At 37.0% G+C, this 18,246-nt stretch overlaps 1 protein-coding gene across 1 annotated transcript in view; it reads right to left on the bottom strand.

The window, feature by feature from the left end:
• PLXDC2 (plexin domain containing 2) overlaps positions 1–18,246 on the bottom strand; it is a 415,329-nt gene that overhangs the window by 33,342 nt on the left and 363,741 nt on the right. The window contains exons 10-12 of the mRNA XM_004578559.3: positions 17,891–17,951; positions 13,498–13,648; positions 12,091–12,129 (exon numbers count right to left, since the gene is read on the bottom strand). Coding sequence (XP_004578616.2) covers positions 12,091–12,129; positions 13,498–13,648; positions 17,891–17,951 — 251 coding nt within the window. The remainder of the gene's footprint in view (positions 1–12,090; positions 12,130–13,497; positions 13,649–17,890; positions 17,952–18,246) is intronic.

Raw genomic sequence — 18,246 nt, 5'->3', positions numbered from 1 at the left:
TGTCAGTTCAGCCTCATCAAGGTTAATGCTCTATAACACTTTGCTTCATGGCTGTGAAAAATCATCTCATTCAGGTTTTAGTTTGGTTGTCTCTTATGAGTTTTCAGGAGTTCCTCATACTTTCCGGAAACAAGTCCTTCATAATCCTTGCATTTGGCAAACATTTCTCCTGCGTATGACTTTCTATTTTCTAAGTAGAGTATTTGATGAGCAATGGTTTTTAATTTTAATGCTCATCAATTGTTAGAAATGCTAAATCTATTAATAAAATATTTCTGACTTCATTAATGTTCTCCATTGCCTATCTATTTTGTTTTCCATTTTCTAATCTTTATTATTATTTCCTTTTTAAAATTAATGTTATTTTAGCTGACACATAATTTATACTCTTAATCATCTGGGGGTTTAATTTCCTAATCTTTAAAAATTTAACTGGAGTCTTGGCTCATTAACCTGACACCTTCTGTCCTTTCTAAAATAAGCATCTAGAACTACAAATTTCTTCTGAAAATTTCTAGAAGCATTTAACAAATTTTGCATTTTGTAGCCTTTATCTTTTCATTGAAGTATTTTCTAGCATTCCCTATGATTTCTTCTTGACTTAAATATTATTTGGAAGTATTATTTCCTTTTCAGCTATTTGAGGATTCTTTAGGTGTATTTTCCTGGAAGGTTTGTTAAGGTATAAATAATGCATAAAAACCGTATGTATTTGTGTTGTTCAAGGTGATGCTGTATGCATATATTTTTAAATGATTAAAGCAGAACAGTTTCTTCCATTATTTATCAACTCACATACTTTGCTTTTTTGAGTGTGACTGGAGAGAACACAATGTTCTTCTGAGTAATCAGAGCTTATGTAGGTAGAGGACTGCAATTTCTTGTCTTTATCAGTTTCTTTTGTAGTTAAATAACATAGACTGCAATGTTTTGAAATGTAAGATATTTCTCTGACTCAGGATATGTTCTATCTTGATGATCAAGTCATGCATATTTGAGAAAAAAACTGTTTTTCAGCTGATGAGAACAGTGCTCCATGAATATCGATCATGCTAAGGTGGCTGACAGTTCGGTTCATAGCTTTGTACTCCTTAATTTATTTAAAAAAATTGTATGATTTTAAAAAAAATCCAATGTCTTCCTGGTGAACAGATTTTTTTCACCTTTATATTATTTTCTTTGCCTCTGTTAACACTCCTTAAGTCTATTTAATTTGAACTCATATAACCGTATCAGATTTTCAGTTTATGTTTGCGGTGTAATGTTTTCTATCATTTTACACGCAAGCATTTAGATTTTATGTTTTTCTTTCATGTACATTCCTTATACACAGCATAACAGGATCTTGATATTTGAAAAAGTCAGGCTGGTGATCTGTGTTTTTAACCCAGAGTATTTGTTCATATTTAATGTAATTATTGGTACAGTGGGATTTAGGCTACATTTTACTATTTGTTTTCTTTGTCCACCCATTCTGTGTTCATTATTTCTTCTTTAAATTAAACAAATACTTCATGGAATTCCACATAAATCCCTTCAGCACAGTTTTAACTCGGTATTTTAATATTTTCTTTCTTTAGTGATTGCTAAGCATAATGTTAACATGTGTTAAAATCAAATTACGTTTGAAATGGTTTCTAGCAAGTTATTAATTCATTACTGTAACTGAAATAATAACATTTGGTCACAGTAGCTTATGACACTGCTCTGAATTAGTGTTAAATAATTTACTCCTGCCCTTACTACTCAAGGCACATTTTAAATCTTTGCAGGGTATTATTTGAGCAATGCACAATAAAACTGAAACAAAAATTAGTCTTAATGGAACAACAAGTAATGAACCTAGCTGCTGAAAAAAATTAAACTCAATTTACCATCTACTGGATCACACAGCTCTTAAAAACAGCATATTTTCATCTCATCATTTCTTTTCTGTTACATTTATCTATTTGTGTTTTGCTTAGAGTGGATCAGTATATTACACAACCAGTAAATGTTAGTGATTTCAGTACAAATGAACAGAATTTACTATTTTATCCTAGATACTGTAGGATGGTCACCAAGGACCCAGGGCTCCAATTACCTTGTCAGTAGGAGGATCCCTTTTACACTACCCTTAGAAATAATACAGGATTTCTTTCTCATTCTTTGCTTCCTCCTCTCCTCTCTGTTCACTTTCTCTCTATGACTCTGTGGGTTACCTACTAACAATAGTGGGATACATGCCCAGACTCCCAGTGGCTTTTTGAGACTTCACAGATTTCAAAACCTTTGTACAGTATGAGTTTCCTCTTAATGTCCTGTGGAGCATACATATCCATATATGTTCCATATATCACCAGAGTTAATCTGTCCATCCATTTTACACCTGGATGTCTTCTTCACATCACTACTACCGCTACTCTCACACTTACAACTATCAAGTAAATTGAGGATTATCTGTACACAAGCACTATGACATCTTCAAACTTACAGTGCTATGAAGTGATTAAAGGATGAGGAGTACACAGTGCAGATACACTGGACAAAGTGATCATACCTTTTCCATGTAGGATGGAGCACAATGCAAGATTTCATCTTACGAAGGACTGTACCATTGTAGCAAAATGGGGAAAATCTGTTGAGGGGTGGGAGTTTGGGGGGGAACCCAGTCTATATGGAGTTATAACACATAATTCAAAAATTCAAAACAAAAATATATAAAAAAGATTCCATCATGCTACTCAGTATGTAACACAATTTAAAACATATGCATGGCTTAATTCTGGAATTTTCCTTTTAATGTTTTCAGAATACAGTTGACCCTAGGTGACTGAAACCATGTGCATGAAGCCACCAATGACTATAGTGCACTGAGAAAACATCAATGTCAAAAGAAACTCCCTTAATTTCTCCTTCTGTTCATAAATGCTGACTACCACCACATAGGCCTATAGATAGATCACTTCCTCAGTTATCTTTTAACTCTTTTTTCTTTCTTTACGCTTACTTTGTCTTCAACACCTGTATAAAGCATCCACAATATACAAAATCTCCACAACCTCATTCAGGATGTTTCTTGGAGGAGCAGTCTTGGTGGTTGACTTGAATTTCTTGACCATCCCCAGAGAATTCTCAGATTCTGGCAGAGGATTGCTTATAGATCAGAATCAACTATTTCCATCCTATCACTTGATCTGAAGTTAAGTTTCCTCTTTGTTATTTTTAAGCTTCACTTGCTTGTGGCATTGATACTGTATGCTACTATCTCCTTTGAGTTTTCTTCTCCTTTGATTTTTGAGATACCCAAAGTCTTCTGATTTTCTTTTTGTCTCTTTGACCCTCTTTTAAGTGTTCTCCACAAAACCACAAATGTTATATTCCCTCTTTAGTTTTCAGCCTTACATTTTTTTATGTTATGCCTTCTGTGAGTTCATTTACCTCCTAATAGTATATGTCTAAATTTATATCTCAGGTTTCTATGTCTCCTGTGAATTTGAGTTACATTAACAAAATGCCTATTGATGTACTACAGTCACTTCAAAGTCAACATGCTTAAAGTAAAGTCATTGCCTTTCCTCAAAGCCCTTTCCTTTTGCTGTTTTTCCTATTAAATGGCACTATCATCTACTCAGATAATTCAAACCCAGGTGCTGGAAGAGTTTATACTCATTTTCCTATCTCACATATCACACATTCAACTAGGCACAGTTTATTCTTTTGACAACATATTTTCCCTATTCATTTTCTTCCATTATCCCCAATGTCAGCCAGACAACACTTTAGTTTAGCTCCAACTATTTCTTTCATGGTTTGCTAGGACAATCTTCTAAGAGGTTTTCCTGGGCTCAGTCTGACTTTGTTATCATGTGTTCCCTTCCACATATAAATGAGATCAAAGGCTTCCAATGTCTTCATGAAGTTCAAACTTCCTTGCCGTGCACTGGTCATGAATGGTGAATGCTCTAACTACCTCTCAGGTCTGCCACATATAACTACTATTTATACTTCAACCAAATCAGATGTTGAAATTGTGAAGATTTTTCTCAAAACAGTTTGATGATCCTTCTTCTGTGAGGCAATTTCTACATTAATTCTACCCATACTTGGATCAAATGTAACTCTTTGCCATAATCAACAGTTTAAATGGGTTAATTTTCATATACCATTTTCAAATGAGTTACGAGACAGAACAGTTATGACTCTTGATTCTCCTGCATATATGGAACAACATGCATTCTCTATGTGCAGATGGAAGGGATTTCCTGTTCCACCTGCCAAAATTTTGTTTCAGGGAGGCCAAGAGTTTAAGATTTGTAGTAGGACATATCATCATTTTTTTGGGGAGTCCAGCAGAAAGAAACCAAGAATCCACTGAACTCTTGACACCCCTAATGGAGTTTGAGGACAGATGGTAACTGTTACATGAGTGCCTGCAAGCAATGCAGTGCAAAAGTTTGGGCTTCATTGTGGAATGACTACATCAAGACACAACATTTTAATAAAACGCCTACATCCAATAATTTGATGATCCTTAATCTTTATAAAAGATTGATTGGGCCCATCATTCTTAACACTACATTAGAAATACCTGGAGTGTAGGAGGAGCTTTACAAATGATTGACGCCTGGGTTCCGGCCTTGTAAATTAAGAATTAATTGGCATATAAGTCTGAATTGGGGAGTTTTACAAACCACAATGATACATTTATATAGAATAGTTAATAAGGGCTATGTACAGACCAAATTGAGAACCCTTACTCCAGAAAAAATTAGGAGAAAAATCTTTAAAACTAGGAAATCTTAAAATAACACTGTAAGTATAATAATTTTCCACTATTTATATACATACACAGAATTAGTGCTAACATAAAAAGTAGGGAAATAAACCAAAAGATAAAACTAAACACTAAGGCATCTCACAGTTTTGGATACAGAAAGTGATAGAAATTCAATACCTGTCAAAAGAAAAGTAATGGTTTCCCTTTGCTTTATAAGCTTGTGATCTACATGGAAGAGGTGTAGGAAAAAAAAGAACAGAAGGAAGGTCAGAAAAAGTAGTGAAAGATGTGTTACCTTGATGATTTATGCATGAAAGTAGAAAAAAATAATTCAACTGAATGATAAATGAAACACTAAACATTTGATCTGTCAGTATAGACTAGGTAGCAAAAATATAAGCTTAGAAATAGTACAGCGAAAGAGAAAACTGTGCTCTAGCATCTCTTCTTTGGACAGAAAGTCTTGTGGGTTGGTCGTAAACAGAAAACTAAATACAACAGAATTAGAATTTAGAGCAGCCACCCCATAGGGATTTCAAAGTATATTTACATTAGCTCTTTGAAACAAATCAGTCTACAGACACGCACTCCTGAAATAACTTATTCATGTCATGCAAATTGCTTAATGTAGCCATTCTAGCAGCGCCTTGACAGACATTAACCTCTTAATCAAAAATGCATCCTTGAGGAGTGTCAATTTACTAAATTTCTACAATGAAGAGAAATAACAAACACAAAGCCACCTTTATTCTATGGCATTCTTGCTTGAAGTACTAACACTTTAAATATTATTAGCAGTTAAAAAGTTATGTTCACATATTTCTTGAAAAGAAATAACTTTCAGAGGGAAGAACTTCCAAAGGAAACCACAGGGAATGTAATTTAGGTGATTTGATAAATCTGTCAAATGAGTCTGGTTTTATAAAATAAAATCAAAGGAAGATTTCAGGGCTTGAAAAAGTTTTAACATCTGCAGTGTCACAGAAAGGCACAATTAAATTTGATAGATTGAGTTGGATCTGGTTGAAAATTTTAATGTTGAATTAGGAACCCTTACCATCGATTCAACTTGCAATCCTCTTGTCAACCCTGCAAACTGAGTTTGCAGCTTGAAGCCATCCACATTTCAAATTAGTGCCATTTGAAATCGACCTAACCAAATGTCAAAGAAGGCTTTTCATAGTTGTACTTGCCAAAATATGAAGCTGGCTCGTTCCTTAAAAAAATGTAACTCTTCTAATCCAGTACTGCTAAGATTTGAAAACTGCCAAGATTTGAAAAGATTTCAAATGTACTTAAAAATTATCCACAAGATAATAAATTTAAAGAATACCTTCTAGGTGGCCCTAGAATGAAATCTAAATTTCTGGAGAACCAAGAAAGAAGTTTTAATAAGGATTTGCACATAAACTCCAGGTTAGTCCTACAGTTTGGAGGATCCTGACTATTTAATTACACAGGAGAATTACCACATTGTGATTTCTCACATAAAGGATAAAAGAATAGAAGAAAAAGTATAATTACCTTGGAAAAAGAAAGTCAGTTTTCAAATATTTACAATTACCAGCAGGTGTTATAGAAAATGAGGAATGAAGTAGGCATGAGTAAAATAGCACACTGTGGCACTTCCCATGTGCAGTTAGCTTGAAAAGGAACTAGATTGTGAGACAGGATTATTACTGTGAACTTGTTAGGCACTAAAGGCTAAATAGAATCAACCTCAGCTCTGTCGCACACCATATAGGCACTAAACATTTTTGTACTCCTCATTCCTCAATAGAAAATGGAAATATTAATAGCACCACAGTAAGAGTGTTGGATAAATTAAATAGGTTAAAATATGTGGCACATTTAGTAGAATACTTAGAATATTGTAAGCATTCAGTATTCCTCTCCCGACCCCACCCCTTCTGTTTCTCATGTAAACAAGGAAACAGTATGCTATTTGATTAGAATTATATGTGAGTCTGAAGTTCATGTTATATGCATACAACCGACAATATGTCAGCTGGAGATCAAATGCTGTCTATGTATTGGATCTCCTGAGCTTCTGCATTCAGCCATTTCAAGGGCCAATCCTTATTAAGGAGGCTTGCATTCATTAGCTGTCCCTCCTTGTGTTTAAACTTCTTTATGGTCTTATCTCCAAATTAGAGAGTTTAGAATTTGCACTTGACCCTGAAGGCTAACAACACTTGTTCAATGCAGCAACATGTCTGACATTTCAAGAGGGCTCTACTTAGACCTAATTCAAATGTTTCAGAAAATGCAATGCACGACTGAAGATTCATCAAGAGTGACTGGGTAGATTGGAACTCAGATGGGTCCTTGGCAAGAGGAACCCTGTTGAGTGACTTCAGTGTCCAGCTGCTCAGAAGTATTTTATGCTTTCATGTCAAGATGAAGGAAAATCTTCTGCAAAGTGAATGTATAATCACTTCAGCAGTGCATTCCACTATGAAATTCAACTCCCTCAGCCCATGGAAATGTCCCAGAGTCAAGGCAATCTAGCATAGTAAGGAGATAATGTGTGGAAAGGCAAAGTCTCTGGTTTCTAGCTATTGACTACTTTGAAGTATGCCTTCCACTTTTCTAGAGAACTGCAGAATTTTAAATTAAAATGCTTTTAACAACTTCCAATTAAACCAAGAAAGAAAATGTGAATTCCTCTGGAACTATTGTTGCACCATTCACAAAAATGTGTTAGCTCTCATACATGTCAATGGGTATTAAAACCTTGTTCCATCTAACCAGCTTAACTATCCAGCCTTCACGGATGTTGTTGGGTGTCTCTGTCTAGCCACCCAGCCCTGTCCTAGTTTTCATGCCCTCCTGTGGGGGGTGGTAACCTAAGAGGGAGGAGCCCACTATTTCCCTCCCAGGCCACTCCCACTCCCAGATTATGCACTCTCCAGGTGGTTCTGAAGGGGATGTGGGACAGACTGGACTAGTCTGCCACACATACTGGCAAACCAGGGTAGGGGGCAGGCCTGGTGGGGGTTATTGTGGGTCACTCCAACTAGGCTGCAGCTCCCACTGGTTTATGAGAGGACTGAGTATGTGCTAGGCAGAACCAGGCTGGACTGCAAACACCCACTGGTACCAGTGGAAGACCGGGAGGGAAACAGAATCGACCCAGCAACTGCATCCACCAGCTGATCGGGGTGATGGACTGTGCCGGGCCCCTGTGCTTGCTAGTACATACAAGAATCTGGTCTGGGAACACCTCAGACAAAGTTTCTTTGGGGATCCCCCCAATCGAGCTTTCGGACTCAGAACGCTAACCATCAAGAGGCAGAGGACAGAACAAGTCAATCAACCACCTCAGCTACATGTTGGCAATGAAAATACTGAGCAAACAGAGACTCCAAGATGGACTACGTCAATCAGTGGATTCTCCAACAACCACATCGTGCTTGGAGTGGTGAGAGTGGCAGCAATTCAGAACTGTTGAACTATCAAAACCACTTGAGCAAGATCCTCGGAGCATGCTCCACATCTGGGACCTGGGGTGTGTGGGAGACTGGGTGGGGCTTCTCCCTTAAAATCCCCTTTTACATCAGATATATTAAGGAAACAATATGGAAGTAATTGTCTTGCCCATCTTCCTATAGTGTCTGAACCTTTTTACCCTAATTGTGTCAAGATTGTAAAAAATAATAAAAATACATATATATATATAATTAAAAAAATAAAAATAATGTGTTGGCTTGCATATTTTCTTCGTGTAAAAATTACTCTCAGGAAATATTAGGAAACATGTAAGTTAGGTGTATTTACTCATTATTACTTTAATATTGCAAAAAATATTAGGATGCAGGAGAATGAAAACTCTGAAATATATTTGTAATATGCTTAATTAACTAGTGAAGTTATATTTCTACTGGCAATGCTTCTGGCATCTCCACATTCTGGAACACAATACAATGCTGTCTAAACATAGGTTTTTAAAAAATAACGTCTGACTTCTTCAAGTGGTCTTTTGAAGGAACATTCATCTTAATGTTTGTCAGGTTGGCGTGTTCTAACCTCAATGTAATGTTTCTTAACAAAAAAAAGTACCTTATAAATTACCTGGGCATGAAAAGAGTTTAAGTCTTTTGTGATATTTTAAAATACTGTTGAATACCTAATGCATGCCAATTATCTAAATGTCATCTGAAAATCCAACAGTTTTTAGTATAACAAAATTTTTCTACTTACCTCTTGAGATTTACTTTAATTTGATCTCTCTGCAGCGTACAGTGGTTTGATTGCACTGCTTTATGGAATCAAAGCTTGAACTTTGAGACTTTAAACAAAACTAAGGATTTTCTTTAGGATAACTCGCTATCATTCTTGAACACTCCATCAAAGTCTATTCCACAAGCCATTAAGTTCACGTTAAAAGTTTTTAGGACCAAATGATGGAGAAATGCCAGATATGAAATCTTTATAACCATCTCCAAGATGCTGTATGCATGTTCTCTGAAAGCTAAAATTTATCTAGGCCTTGTTTCCAGTAAAAGCCCGTAGGCTGTGATAGCATTTAGGACAAACGAACAAATGCATGGACACTTGAGGTTTCTGCCATTCTTCAGAAAAGAAGCTTTCATTCTCTTCAAGCATATTTCACATCTGTATGATCCGAAGCATTCTTTGTATTTTTTTTTCTTACTAGTACTACAAAATACTGTATACATAGAAAAGAAAACTACAATAAAGTCACAGAGAAAAAAAGAACATGCATAGTACTATGATCTTATTAGATATTGAATGTGAAAATGGAGGTGCCGGCAATTTGGCTTAGTGGGTAAAGCCACTGCCTGTGACAAGGCCATCACATACAGATGCTGGTTTGTTTCCTGGCTGTTCCACTTCTGGTCAAGTTCCCTGCTAATGCCAATCATATGTGGCTAGAGATGTAGCTCCTAGCTCCTGGCTTTGGTTTAGCCCAATTCTGAAGATGGAGCAGCGTAAGTTTCAAAGCTGGGGACAGGGGGACAGTGAAAAAGATCTACTATTCACTGGCTCACTCTCTAGATGGCTGCAAGGGTTGGGCCTAGCTGAAGCCAGGAACTCCTTTAGGGCCTCTCATATATGTGACAGGGGTTAAAAGATCTGGATTGTCTTCTGCTGTTTTGTCTCGGCCTTCAGCAGAGAGCTGGGTCAGAAGTGGAGCAAAATGAACAGAAATTGGCAACACTGTAGGATATTGATGTTGCAGGCAGCAGCTTTACCTATTATACCACACCACAATGCTGGTCCAAATAAAACAACAAACAAACAAACAAACAAACAAACACAAACCAGGAGCCTTTCAGAGAGCCCACCTTCATTCTATTTCCCTCATATCCCAGATTCTTCCTGAAAATGAGGTAACCTCAATACTGAGGCATTTGTTTACCTAATACTAAACTTCTGCCCAGGCAACTCCTGAATTTCAAGATTGATCAGGCCTCTTCAAGCACTAAGCTTTTCATTTATTTCAGGCCAGTGTGCTTTTTCCAATGCCCATCTAGAAAGCTAACCATATTCTGCCATGAAACAATACTAAATGTAAGATGAGTGAAACAGAATATCACAGTACAGCTGTAAGACAACAAACAGCTGAGGTAATACTAATATTTGATGAATAAGAGCATCAGTAACTTTTCTTTCAGAGAATGATGGGGAATCTAAAGATAACTGAGGGTCTTTCAGTTAGTGAAAAAAAAAGACAAACTTATTTTGCTGAGAAATAGAAACTGAATCTATGCATCGATTTCCTTATGATACCCATTTCTCATAGCATGTGGAAAACTCTTGAGTATATGTGTATGTGTGCGTGTGAGGGGGAGTTGTCTACAGCATGAAAAGTATTAACTCCATGACCTATGTTAAGTAATTCAGGGAAAACATTCTTAACAATGTATACACTGGATTGTCACTAGATTAGGAATGTCACATTCCTGTGTATCTACATTTATAGAAATACACATTTATACAACAGATGCTGCTGGGAGAAGACCCTCTTGAGTTGAATAAACAGATACTAAACACTTTTATTTCTCTCTCTCTCTCTCTCTCTCTCTTTTTAATTGGAAAGTCAAATTTACAGAGAGAAGGAGAGACAGAGAGAAAGATCTTTCATCTTCTAGTTCACTCCCTAAGTGGTTACAATGACCAGAATTGAACTGATCCACAGCTAGGATCCTGGAGCTTGCCCCATAGGGTCCAAGGCTTTGGGCCATCCTCTACTGGTTTCCTAGGTTACAAGCAGGGAGCTAGATGGGAAGTGGAGTACCTAGGACATGAACTGGCACCGATATGGGATGCTGGTTCATGCAAGGTGAGGACTTTAGCCATTAGGCCACTGCACAGGGCCCAAGATTTTTATCTCATTAACAGAGACCCAGCACACTTCATGGAAACACAGATGGGCCAATGAAGCACAGTAAGAAAATAACCACTTTAAAAAAAAAAAACAGTAGAGTCAGTATTTTCACAGTATTGTTTTGAGTGAAATCTCTTTTTCAAAATTTTCTAGTACTTACTAGACTGATATTTCTAATTTGTTTAGGAAAATTGTAAAGTTTTTTCTAATAAAACGTGAATTTTAAGTATCAATTCTGCTTACTTGAATGACAGAGACAAGAAAAAAAGTCTTCCATCTGTGGGTTCATTCCCTAAATTCCTGCCAAAGCCAGAGTTGGACCAAGCCATAGCTGGAAGCCTATATGTGGAGGTCTCCTATATGGGTGACAGGGACCCAAGTACCTGAACCATAATCTGCTGTCCGGCAGGGTGTGCACTGGCAGAAAGCTGGACTTGAACCCAGTTACTTCAATATGGAAGGCAATATGTCCAGTAGCATCGCAATCACTCTGCCATATGCCTGGCTTTTGAAGATTTAACATTTTTCTTTTGGTTCACAGAACACATAAAAAAAACTGCAGAAAAAAACCCAACACCCCAGCATAGTATACTTCCACACATATTGCTCTCATTTGCTAATTTTATGTATAAAGAGGGTGAATTCACAAGTCACTTTAGTGTCAAAGTGACTGAACCTAACACCTATAGCTATGTAGATAATAACCATGTACACACATTAAAAACAGCAAAGTCCAAGACATATGGATAAATGGCTTCAGAATCAGTCATTAATACCATGTAATTTTACAAACACAACATTTAGGATTTCATTTTACTTTGCAAGCCAACACACCACAGTATTCCCATGTTAAACACCAACAAAAAATGAAATATACACTTGTTGCCTATTTAGAAGCCCTTCAAATTTTTTCTCATATTAGAATAAATGAAGCGGGTTAGTATCTGAGTATGTTAATAAAAGTGTCAATTCCTACCTCCATTATCTTTTAGATGTAGTGCTATCTTGGTATCATCTGGAAGAGAAATTCAAAATTATTATAACAGAAGATTTTAAAGTTGCATGAATCTTATGACCAGTCATTTTCCCCCAACTACTTTCCCTGTTAAATGGCCAGATTAGTATAATTTATTAAGGTCATTCTAAGACATGATCTAGCATTAAAATTTCTTACAATACTTTAAGATTATAATTTCACTGAATTTCCATATGAGTTTTAAATTCTATGAGGAAGACAAACTGTAAGATATCTATTTCTAATATTCTATCATAATTTACTTTAATTTTACTCTATAATTATGACCTTACTTTTTTATTTTTAAGGCCAAGATATAAAAAGGCCAAATTAACAGAGGGAATTCTCGATGTATCACTATTTACAAAGTTAATTTCAAGTCATATGTTTATTCATTGGTAACAAATATGACTGAAATCACACATTAAAAGATTCCAGAATTAACAAATAGTAGGATGTGCATTTTTTTTAGTTCTAGCAGCTATATTTCATTCTAAAAAGTGGAGTTTAAAGTATAAAAATATTTTCACAGGCTTTAAAATACCAGTCCAAAGTAAAATGGACTGTTGCTTATTACAGAAAGTAATCAGATCCATTTAGCTGCCCTCCTCTTCACTTTATTCCAGTCACCTTTTAATAGTCAATTAAATTTCAGTTAAAAACAAAGTCTAAAGTTTAATTTTACATTCAAACAACAGTAAGATTTACAACCATGAACAACAGTATTTTTTTTCTGTCAAATTTTATTTTTGGTGAACTGGTTTATTTATTTATTTTTTTACTTCCTTGTGGTATCAGCTGCAACAGAAAGTTATCAGCAGACCATCTTAGCTAACAGACCATCTTTCCCCATGAGCTGTGCCCATGCATTAACATGCTCTGATATTTTTCTCTTCCCTAATAACAGTAAGTATTTTTCAGGAACAATTCTAGTAACCTATACAGTACCCTTGTTGAATTATAGACCAATACATTTTATTCAGGGAGATTCTTGAATTGGATATAAACAGAATTATCTACCATTTAGAATATCCAATCAATCCAACAGACAATTTTATATGCATTTTGCCATCATATCTGGTGACTGCAAAGTTGAGTTCATTGATGATTAAGTTTATCTTATGAAACAAAATCTATGCCTTCTCTAGGAAAAACAATAGGCTAGAATTACTGCTAAAAGCCGAATCTTGTTGAAAGGCAGAGTAAATTAAAGAAGTGTGCTATGTGTGTCAGTCTATTTCCCTTTGGACATCATTTAGAAATCCAATTTGTCAAGGAGTAACTTGTCTGTCTAGAAAGCTACCCCAGGGTCTCTCAGTCCAGGATGTTCCCCTCCTTTGGGAGAAAAGCCAGCTATGTTTGGGGCACCTTCTGTGGGTAGGCTGGTGGGCAGCTGGGATGTGGCTGTTCTTCTGGTGGTAGTCAAGACCCTGAAATGTGTGGTGGTTGCTCTGACGGTTGTGGTAGCTTGAGAAGAACCTTCCACTGGCCCCATATTCTCACACATCTTCTCTTTGGACTAGAAAAAGAAACAAAAATGATAATAAACGGAGTAAGTTCAATATGTTTTTATTATGCTTTAGTTTGAAAATATTTGTTTTGCTTCATGAGAGATGCAGAGTGACAGGTAAAGACAGAGATATCAGAGCTATCACCTGCTGGTTCATTCTCCAAAATGCTTGCAAACAGCCAGGGTTGGGCAAGGCTCAAGCTGAGACCAAGGAGCTGGGTTTCCTATTTGGATTTCTCTTGTGGATGGCAGAGTTCTAAAGGAATTTCCATCACCTACTGCACCAGAACTGGGAGTAGAATCTGGACTTGAACCCAGGCACTCTAATATGAGATGTGGGCATCTTAAAGGGGCATCTCAACTGCCAGACTACATACCCATGCCCACACTGTAATTCTTCAAACATTTCATGGAAACACAGGAAGCTCTTCAATAAGGATAAGTAATAAAATATTTTTGTAAAGAAATACAGATGTAGAGGATTTTTTAACTTACAACATCCATAAAGTATGTGGAAAATGCCTGTACTAAACCGTTTTTCAGATACTTGAATTCCATCATTTTCTGCTATTAAGAATTCTCAGTATGGCTTATTTTATGCCAATATACTTATAAAAGACATGATATCAAGAGAGAAAAATTCACACCAGATAAAATACATATGCATGCAGATAATGTTTAAAACATACTCCTTTCATATCAAAATGACAGTGTTAAATCCTAAATATTTGTCAATTGCTGGTTATTACATTGTTGCTTTGAAATAATCTGCTACAGGTTAAATGGATACTTAGATTTCTTTAATAAAATATTGAACGGCAAAGGTCTAAGCAGCTCACACGTCATCTAAACAATTTCCCCTCCTCCCAGGCAAAATAATACAGAAGATGCCAGGAAAGGGTGCCTATTGTATTTCTAATGGGTAACTTATATATAAATGAACTGGATAATCTTTGCCAGAAACAATCTCAAATCTTATCCAGTTTAAAAGTTGTTGTCTTAATCCAACCCTTTGTGCTGCAAAGGACATCTTTCTGGCAGGGTTTGCGTAGAACTAGCCTGAGCACTGATGGGGTTCAGCCCCTGTTTGGACACAATAGTAAATAATAAGTACTATTCTTATTACTCTCTTAAAAATGATAGCAAGACATGACTAGACATTTCATAAAAGAGGAAAAACACAAGTAAAAACTTAGATGCCAACAGGCATATGCAATTATATTTGATGCCATTACATTCACATTAAAAACTATTTCACATTCATTGGATATGCAGAGAGGAAAAATCTGAGTACCAGGGTGGTCTGGCACATAAATTAATAGGAACTCACAAGTTACAGCAGTGAATTATAAATAAATAAATTGGAAGCACTTTGGAGTTCTTTTCAAAGATAAATGTTAACCAAATTTACACTTGTTAATTTTAGAAACAAAAATTGAGTGATGGGGCTGAGTGTGGTAGCATATGGCTAAAAACTCTCCTTACATGTACCAGCATCCCATAGGGCACCAGTTCATGTCCTGGCTGCTCCACTTCCCATCTAGCTCCCTGCTTGTGGCCTAGGAAAGCAGTCGAGGACGGCCCAAAGCCTGGGAACCCTGCACTCACATGGAAAATCCGAAGGAAATTCCTGACTCCTGGCTTTGATCAACTCAGCTCTGGCCATTCCAACCACTTAGGGAGTGAACCAGCAGATGGAAGATCTTTCTCTCTTTATTTCCTTCTGTCTGTAAATCTGCCTTCCCAATAAGATAACTCTTAAAAAAGTTGAATGATTAAAATGTAACTGTAAGGATGTACGTTCCTGAAAGGCAGGGTTTTGTGATGCTTTGCTTGTCTGTTTCACTTAAAAAAAAAACCAACAACAATGAAAGACCCTGTTGAACTGCTGCTCTACCTCAAAGTACATGGGACATGATGAGTATGCAATAAACCAACCATCTTTGTAGTTACTGATGATTCTTGTTCTCAAATTGTGGAAGGCATGTCACCCCTGACACTGATCTAGTCCAGATCCAACATCTGCAGACCAGGCTGTGGCTGCAATCAATGCAATCACCTCTTGCCTCATAATCCATTGTTCACCCAGTCAGGGTGATTTTCCAAAAAGCCATTTATTTGGATATCATATCTTTTATTATAGTTACTCAAATAACCTTGTCTTGCCTTCAACTTGTCACAGTTAGGATCCAGTTTACTTCACCAATCACCACCTTCACTGGGTCATTTCTTCTCAGTGATATCCTTCAGGTTTCTCTGTAATATCATCTCCTTAGACTACTTTTTCTTTATCCTGTTTGTTAGGATAATGCAGTTGCAGTTACATTCTTTGTCCATGTTATTCTCCAAGTGCAATCTATGGACCTTGGTAGACACAGCGATCTAACCATTCTGCTGGACCCATTGCTCACACTTTCCAGTTATGAGGGTTTAGATTGCTGCCAGACAGCTCTCTGAATGGTCTTGAACAGACCCACGTTGCCCCCACTTTCCCACTCTTAGTTCTCAACAGTAACTACAGAATGTGCTGGGATACAACATCTTCAGATAGGTGGTAGGGGAGGGCTTGGCTGGAATCATATTGGCTCTATCCCAGTCCGTCCTAAGAGGTACTTCAAAGCTATAGTCCAGCAATTCCAGACACCCCAAGAGGTAAATCAAGGGCAGGACACTTTCCAGAATGCTTTGGCTGCACAGAATCAGAGGGGCCCTTGAAGATGAGACTTCATCTGTTCTGGGTTGACTTGCCTGCCCATGAAACTAGCTCACAATGACCCCTACATATCCATTGTTCTTCAGTGCCTATGTGGAAGCAACAAATTCACCTATTACATGTGGTGTTCTGTGTCACCAGAGTTAGGCTTAAGCTGGCAACCAGCACCACGTTGGCCAGCTTCATAAACATACATGGTAACTATTCATATTAGGGCTCAGAGTTACCGAATAAGCTAATTTACAAGAAACGTTAACCCTAGAATGAGGCAGCAGTAAGAGACTGGGTGATATTGTTTACTCACCTGTAAAAAGGGTAGAATTACTCATCCAAAATATAATAAAATAAAACCCAGCTAGCTATTATTCATAATTTAATTGCAGGACAAAAAGGAAATACTGAATAGTACAAAATACACCAAATTCTGAGCTCTTTGGAAGAAGGATGACTTCAGTTCACCTTTGTGGATTTAATGGTTAGTATACTGCAAAGAGACTTAGGAAGGCTGTAGGAGGATGCATCCATCTCATGTGGTTCTTGGTGAACCTGCACAGCAAGAAGGGGATTAAAACCACCTCAACTACACCACCTACCTTTACACAAATCTTAATCTCCATTTTCAACATTTCTTCCTGAAGTAACTACAGTGAAACGATGGAAACTGTGACCAGAAACCTCATCTATACCTCTATCAATACACAGTCTTTTTGAAGTAGGTTGCCACAGGTGAATTGAAATAGATTGAGTAGTATACAGCACTGTAATTCCCCCAAGGAACATCACGTTAACAGTGCATTAGTAACACTACACCTAAAGTTCAAGACTGTTCCTCAAGATGTATTTCTCAAGATATTCACGCTAGTCCCCCTCCCACCATCAAGATAATTCTTAAAAAGCCTCTGCTAGCCACAGATCAGGAGTTTTTAATATAGCACTGCTGTGTGACCAGCTTTACTGAATGAGAAAACATGTGTAATGACTAATACTTTTATGATCCCTATAGGATATTTTGACATGACCCTGAAATGACTACATAAATGCAATTCAGTAGAACTGTAAACACTTCAAGTTGCTTATACAACAGCTTGGATCACTGCATTGCATCACTGTCTATCACATCTGCCTTAGAGTTAATGTAATATTTCTCTATGTGAGCTGCATTATAGCATTTCTCCCTTATTGTAATACATCGATTTGCAATCTGTCCTTGTAATGGCTTTCTTGATTTACCTCAGGAAAGATGTACGTGTTTAAGAGAACCAGCCCGTGTTCTCAGCTTCCGTGGTCACATACCTAATGCTCTAAGCATCCACTACCATCTTTTCTTGGTAGTCAGAGCGTAACAGTGGTGCCTACCTCACAACATGCATAGGAAAACAAATTTGGATAACATATTAAAGCCAGTGTCTGGCATATATTAGGGGTTCAGTATTTGTTGGCCATTTTTTTTGCTAAATTAGATAGCATTTTCATTGCTTTGGAGCAACAATGTGTGGCAACTTGGTTCCAGACAGCTTTTTGTAATAAAGCAACTGTACCTCTTCTGGGCATCCACTGTCCACCCAATCCTGCCGATGGCGGTCAAATCCACTGGAACATCTTCAAAGATCACATTGCAAGTCGGTAAACAAAGCGCAGGGTGGGGACAAAAAGGAAAGAAGAGAGATTGGTCAGTACTAATTCTTAAATTTCCAGTTTAGAACAACAACATTCTTTTTCCTCCATACACTTGGTTAGGGGAGAAGCAACTTGACATTTTAGTGCTACCATGTTGCCACCCATGTCTTAAGCTGCTACACCCTCAGCACCATGGATACCAACACATTTCCAGGCTGAGGCCAGCCACCTGAAAGACAACACCCAGATCCTTGTGCAGAGGGCGTTCTACAAAGCA

Source organism: Ochotona princeps, chromosome 10, assembly GCF_030435755.1.
Source record: "Ochotona princeps isolate mOchPri1 chromosome 10, mOchPri1.hap1, whole genome shotgun sequence".
In the NCBI taxonomy this organism is placed as follows: domain Eukaryota; kingdom Metazoa; phylum Chordata; class Mammalia; order Lagomorpha; family Ochotonidae; genus Ochotona; species Ochotona princeps.
This window is presented reverse-complemented; position numbering and strand designations above follow the sequence as displayed.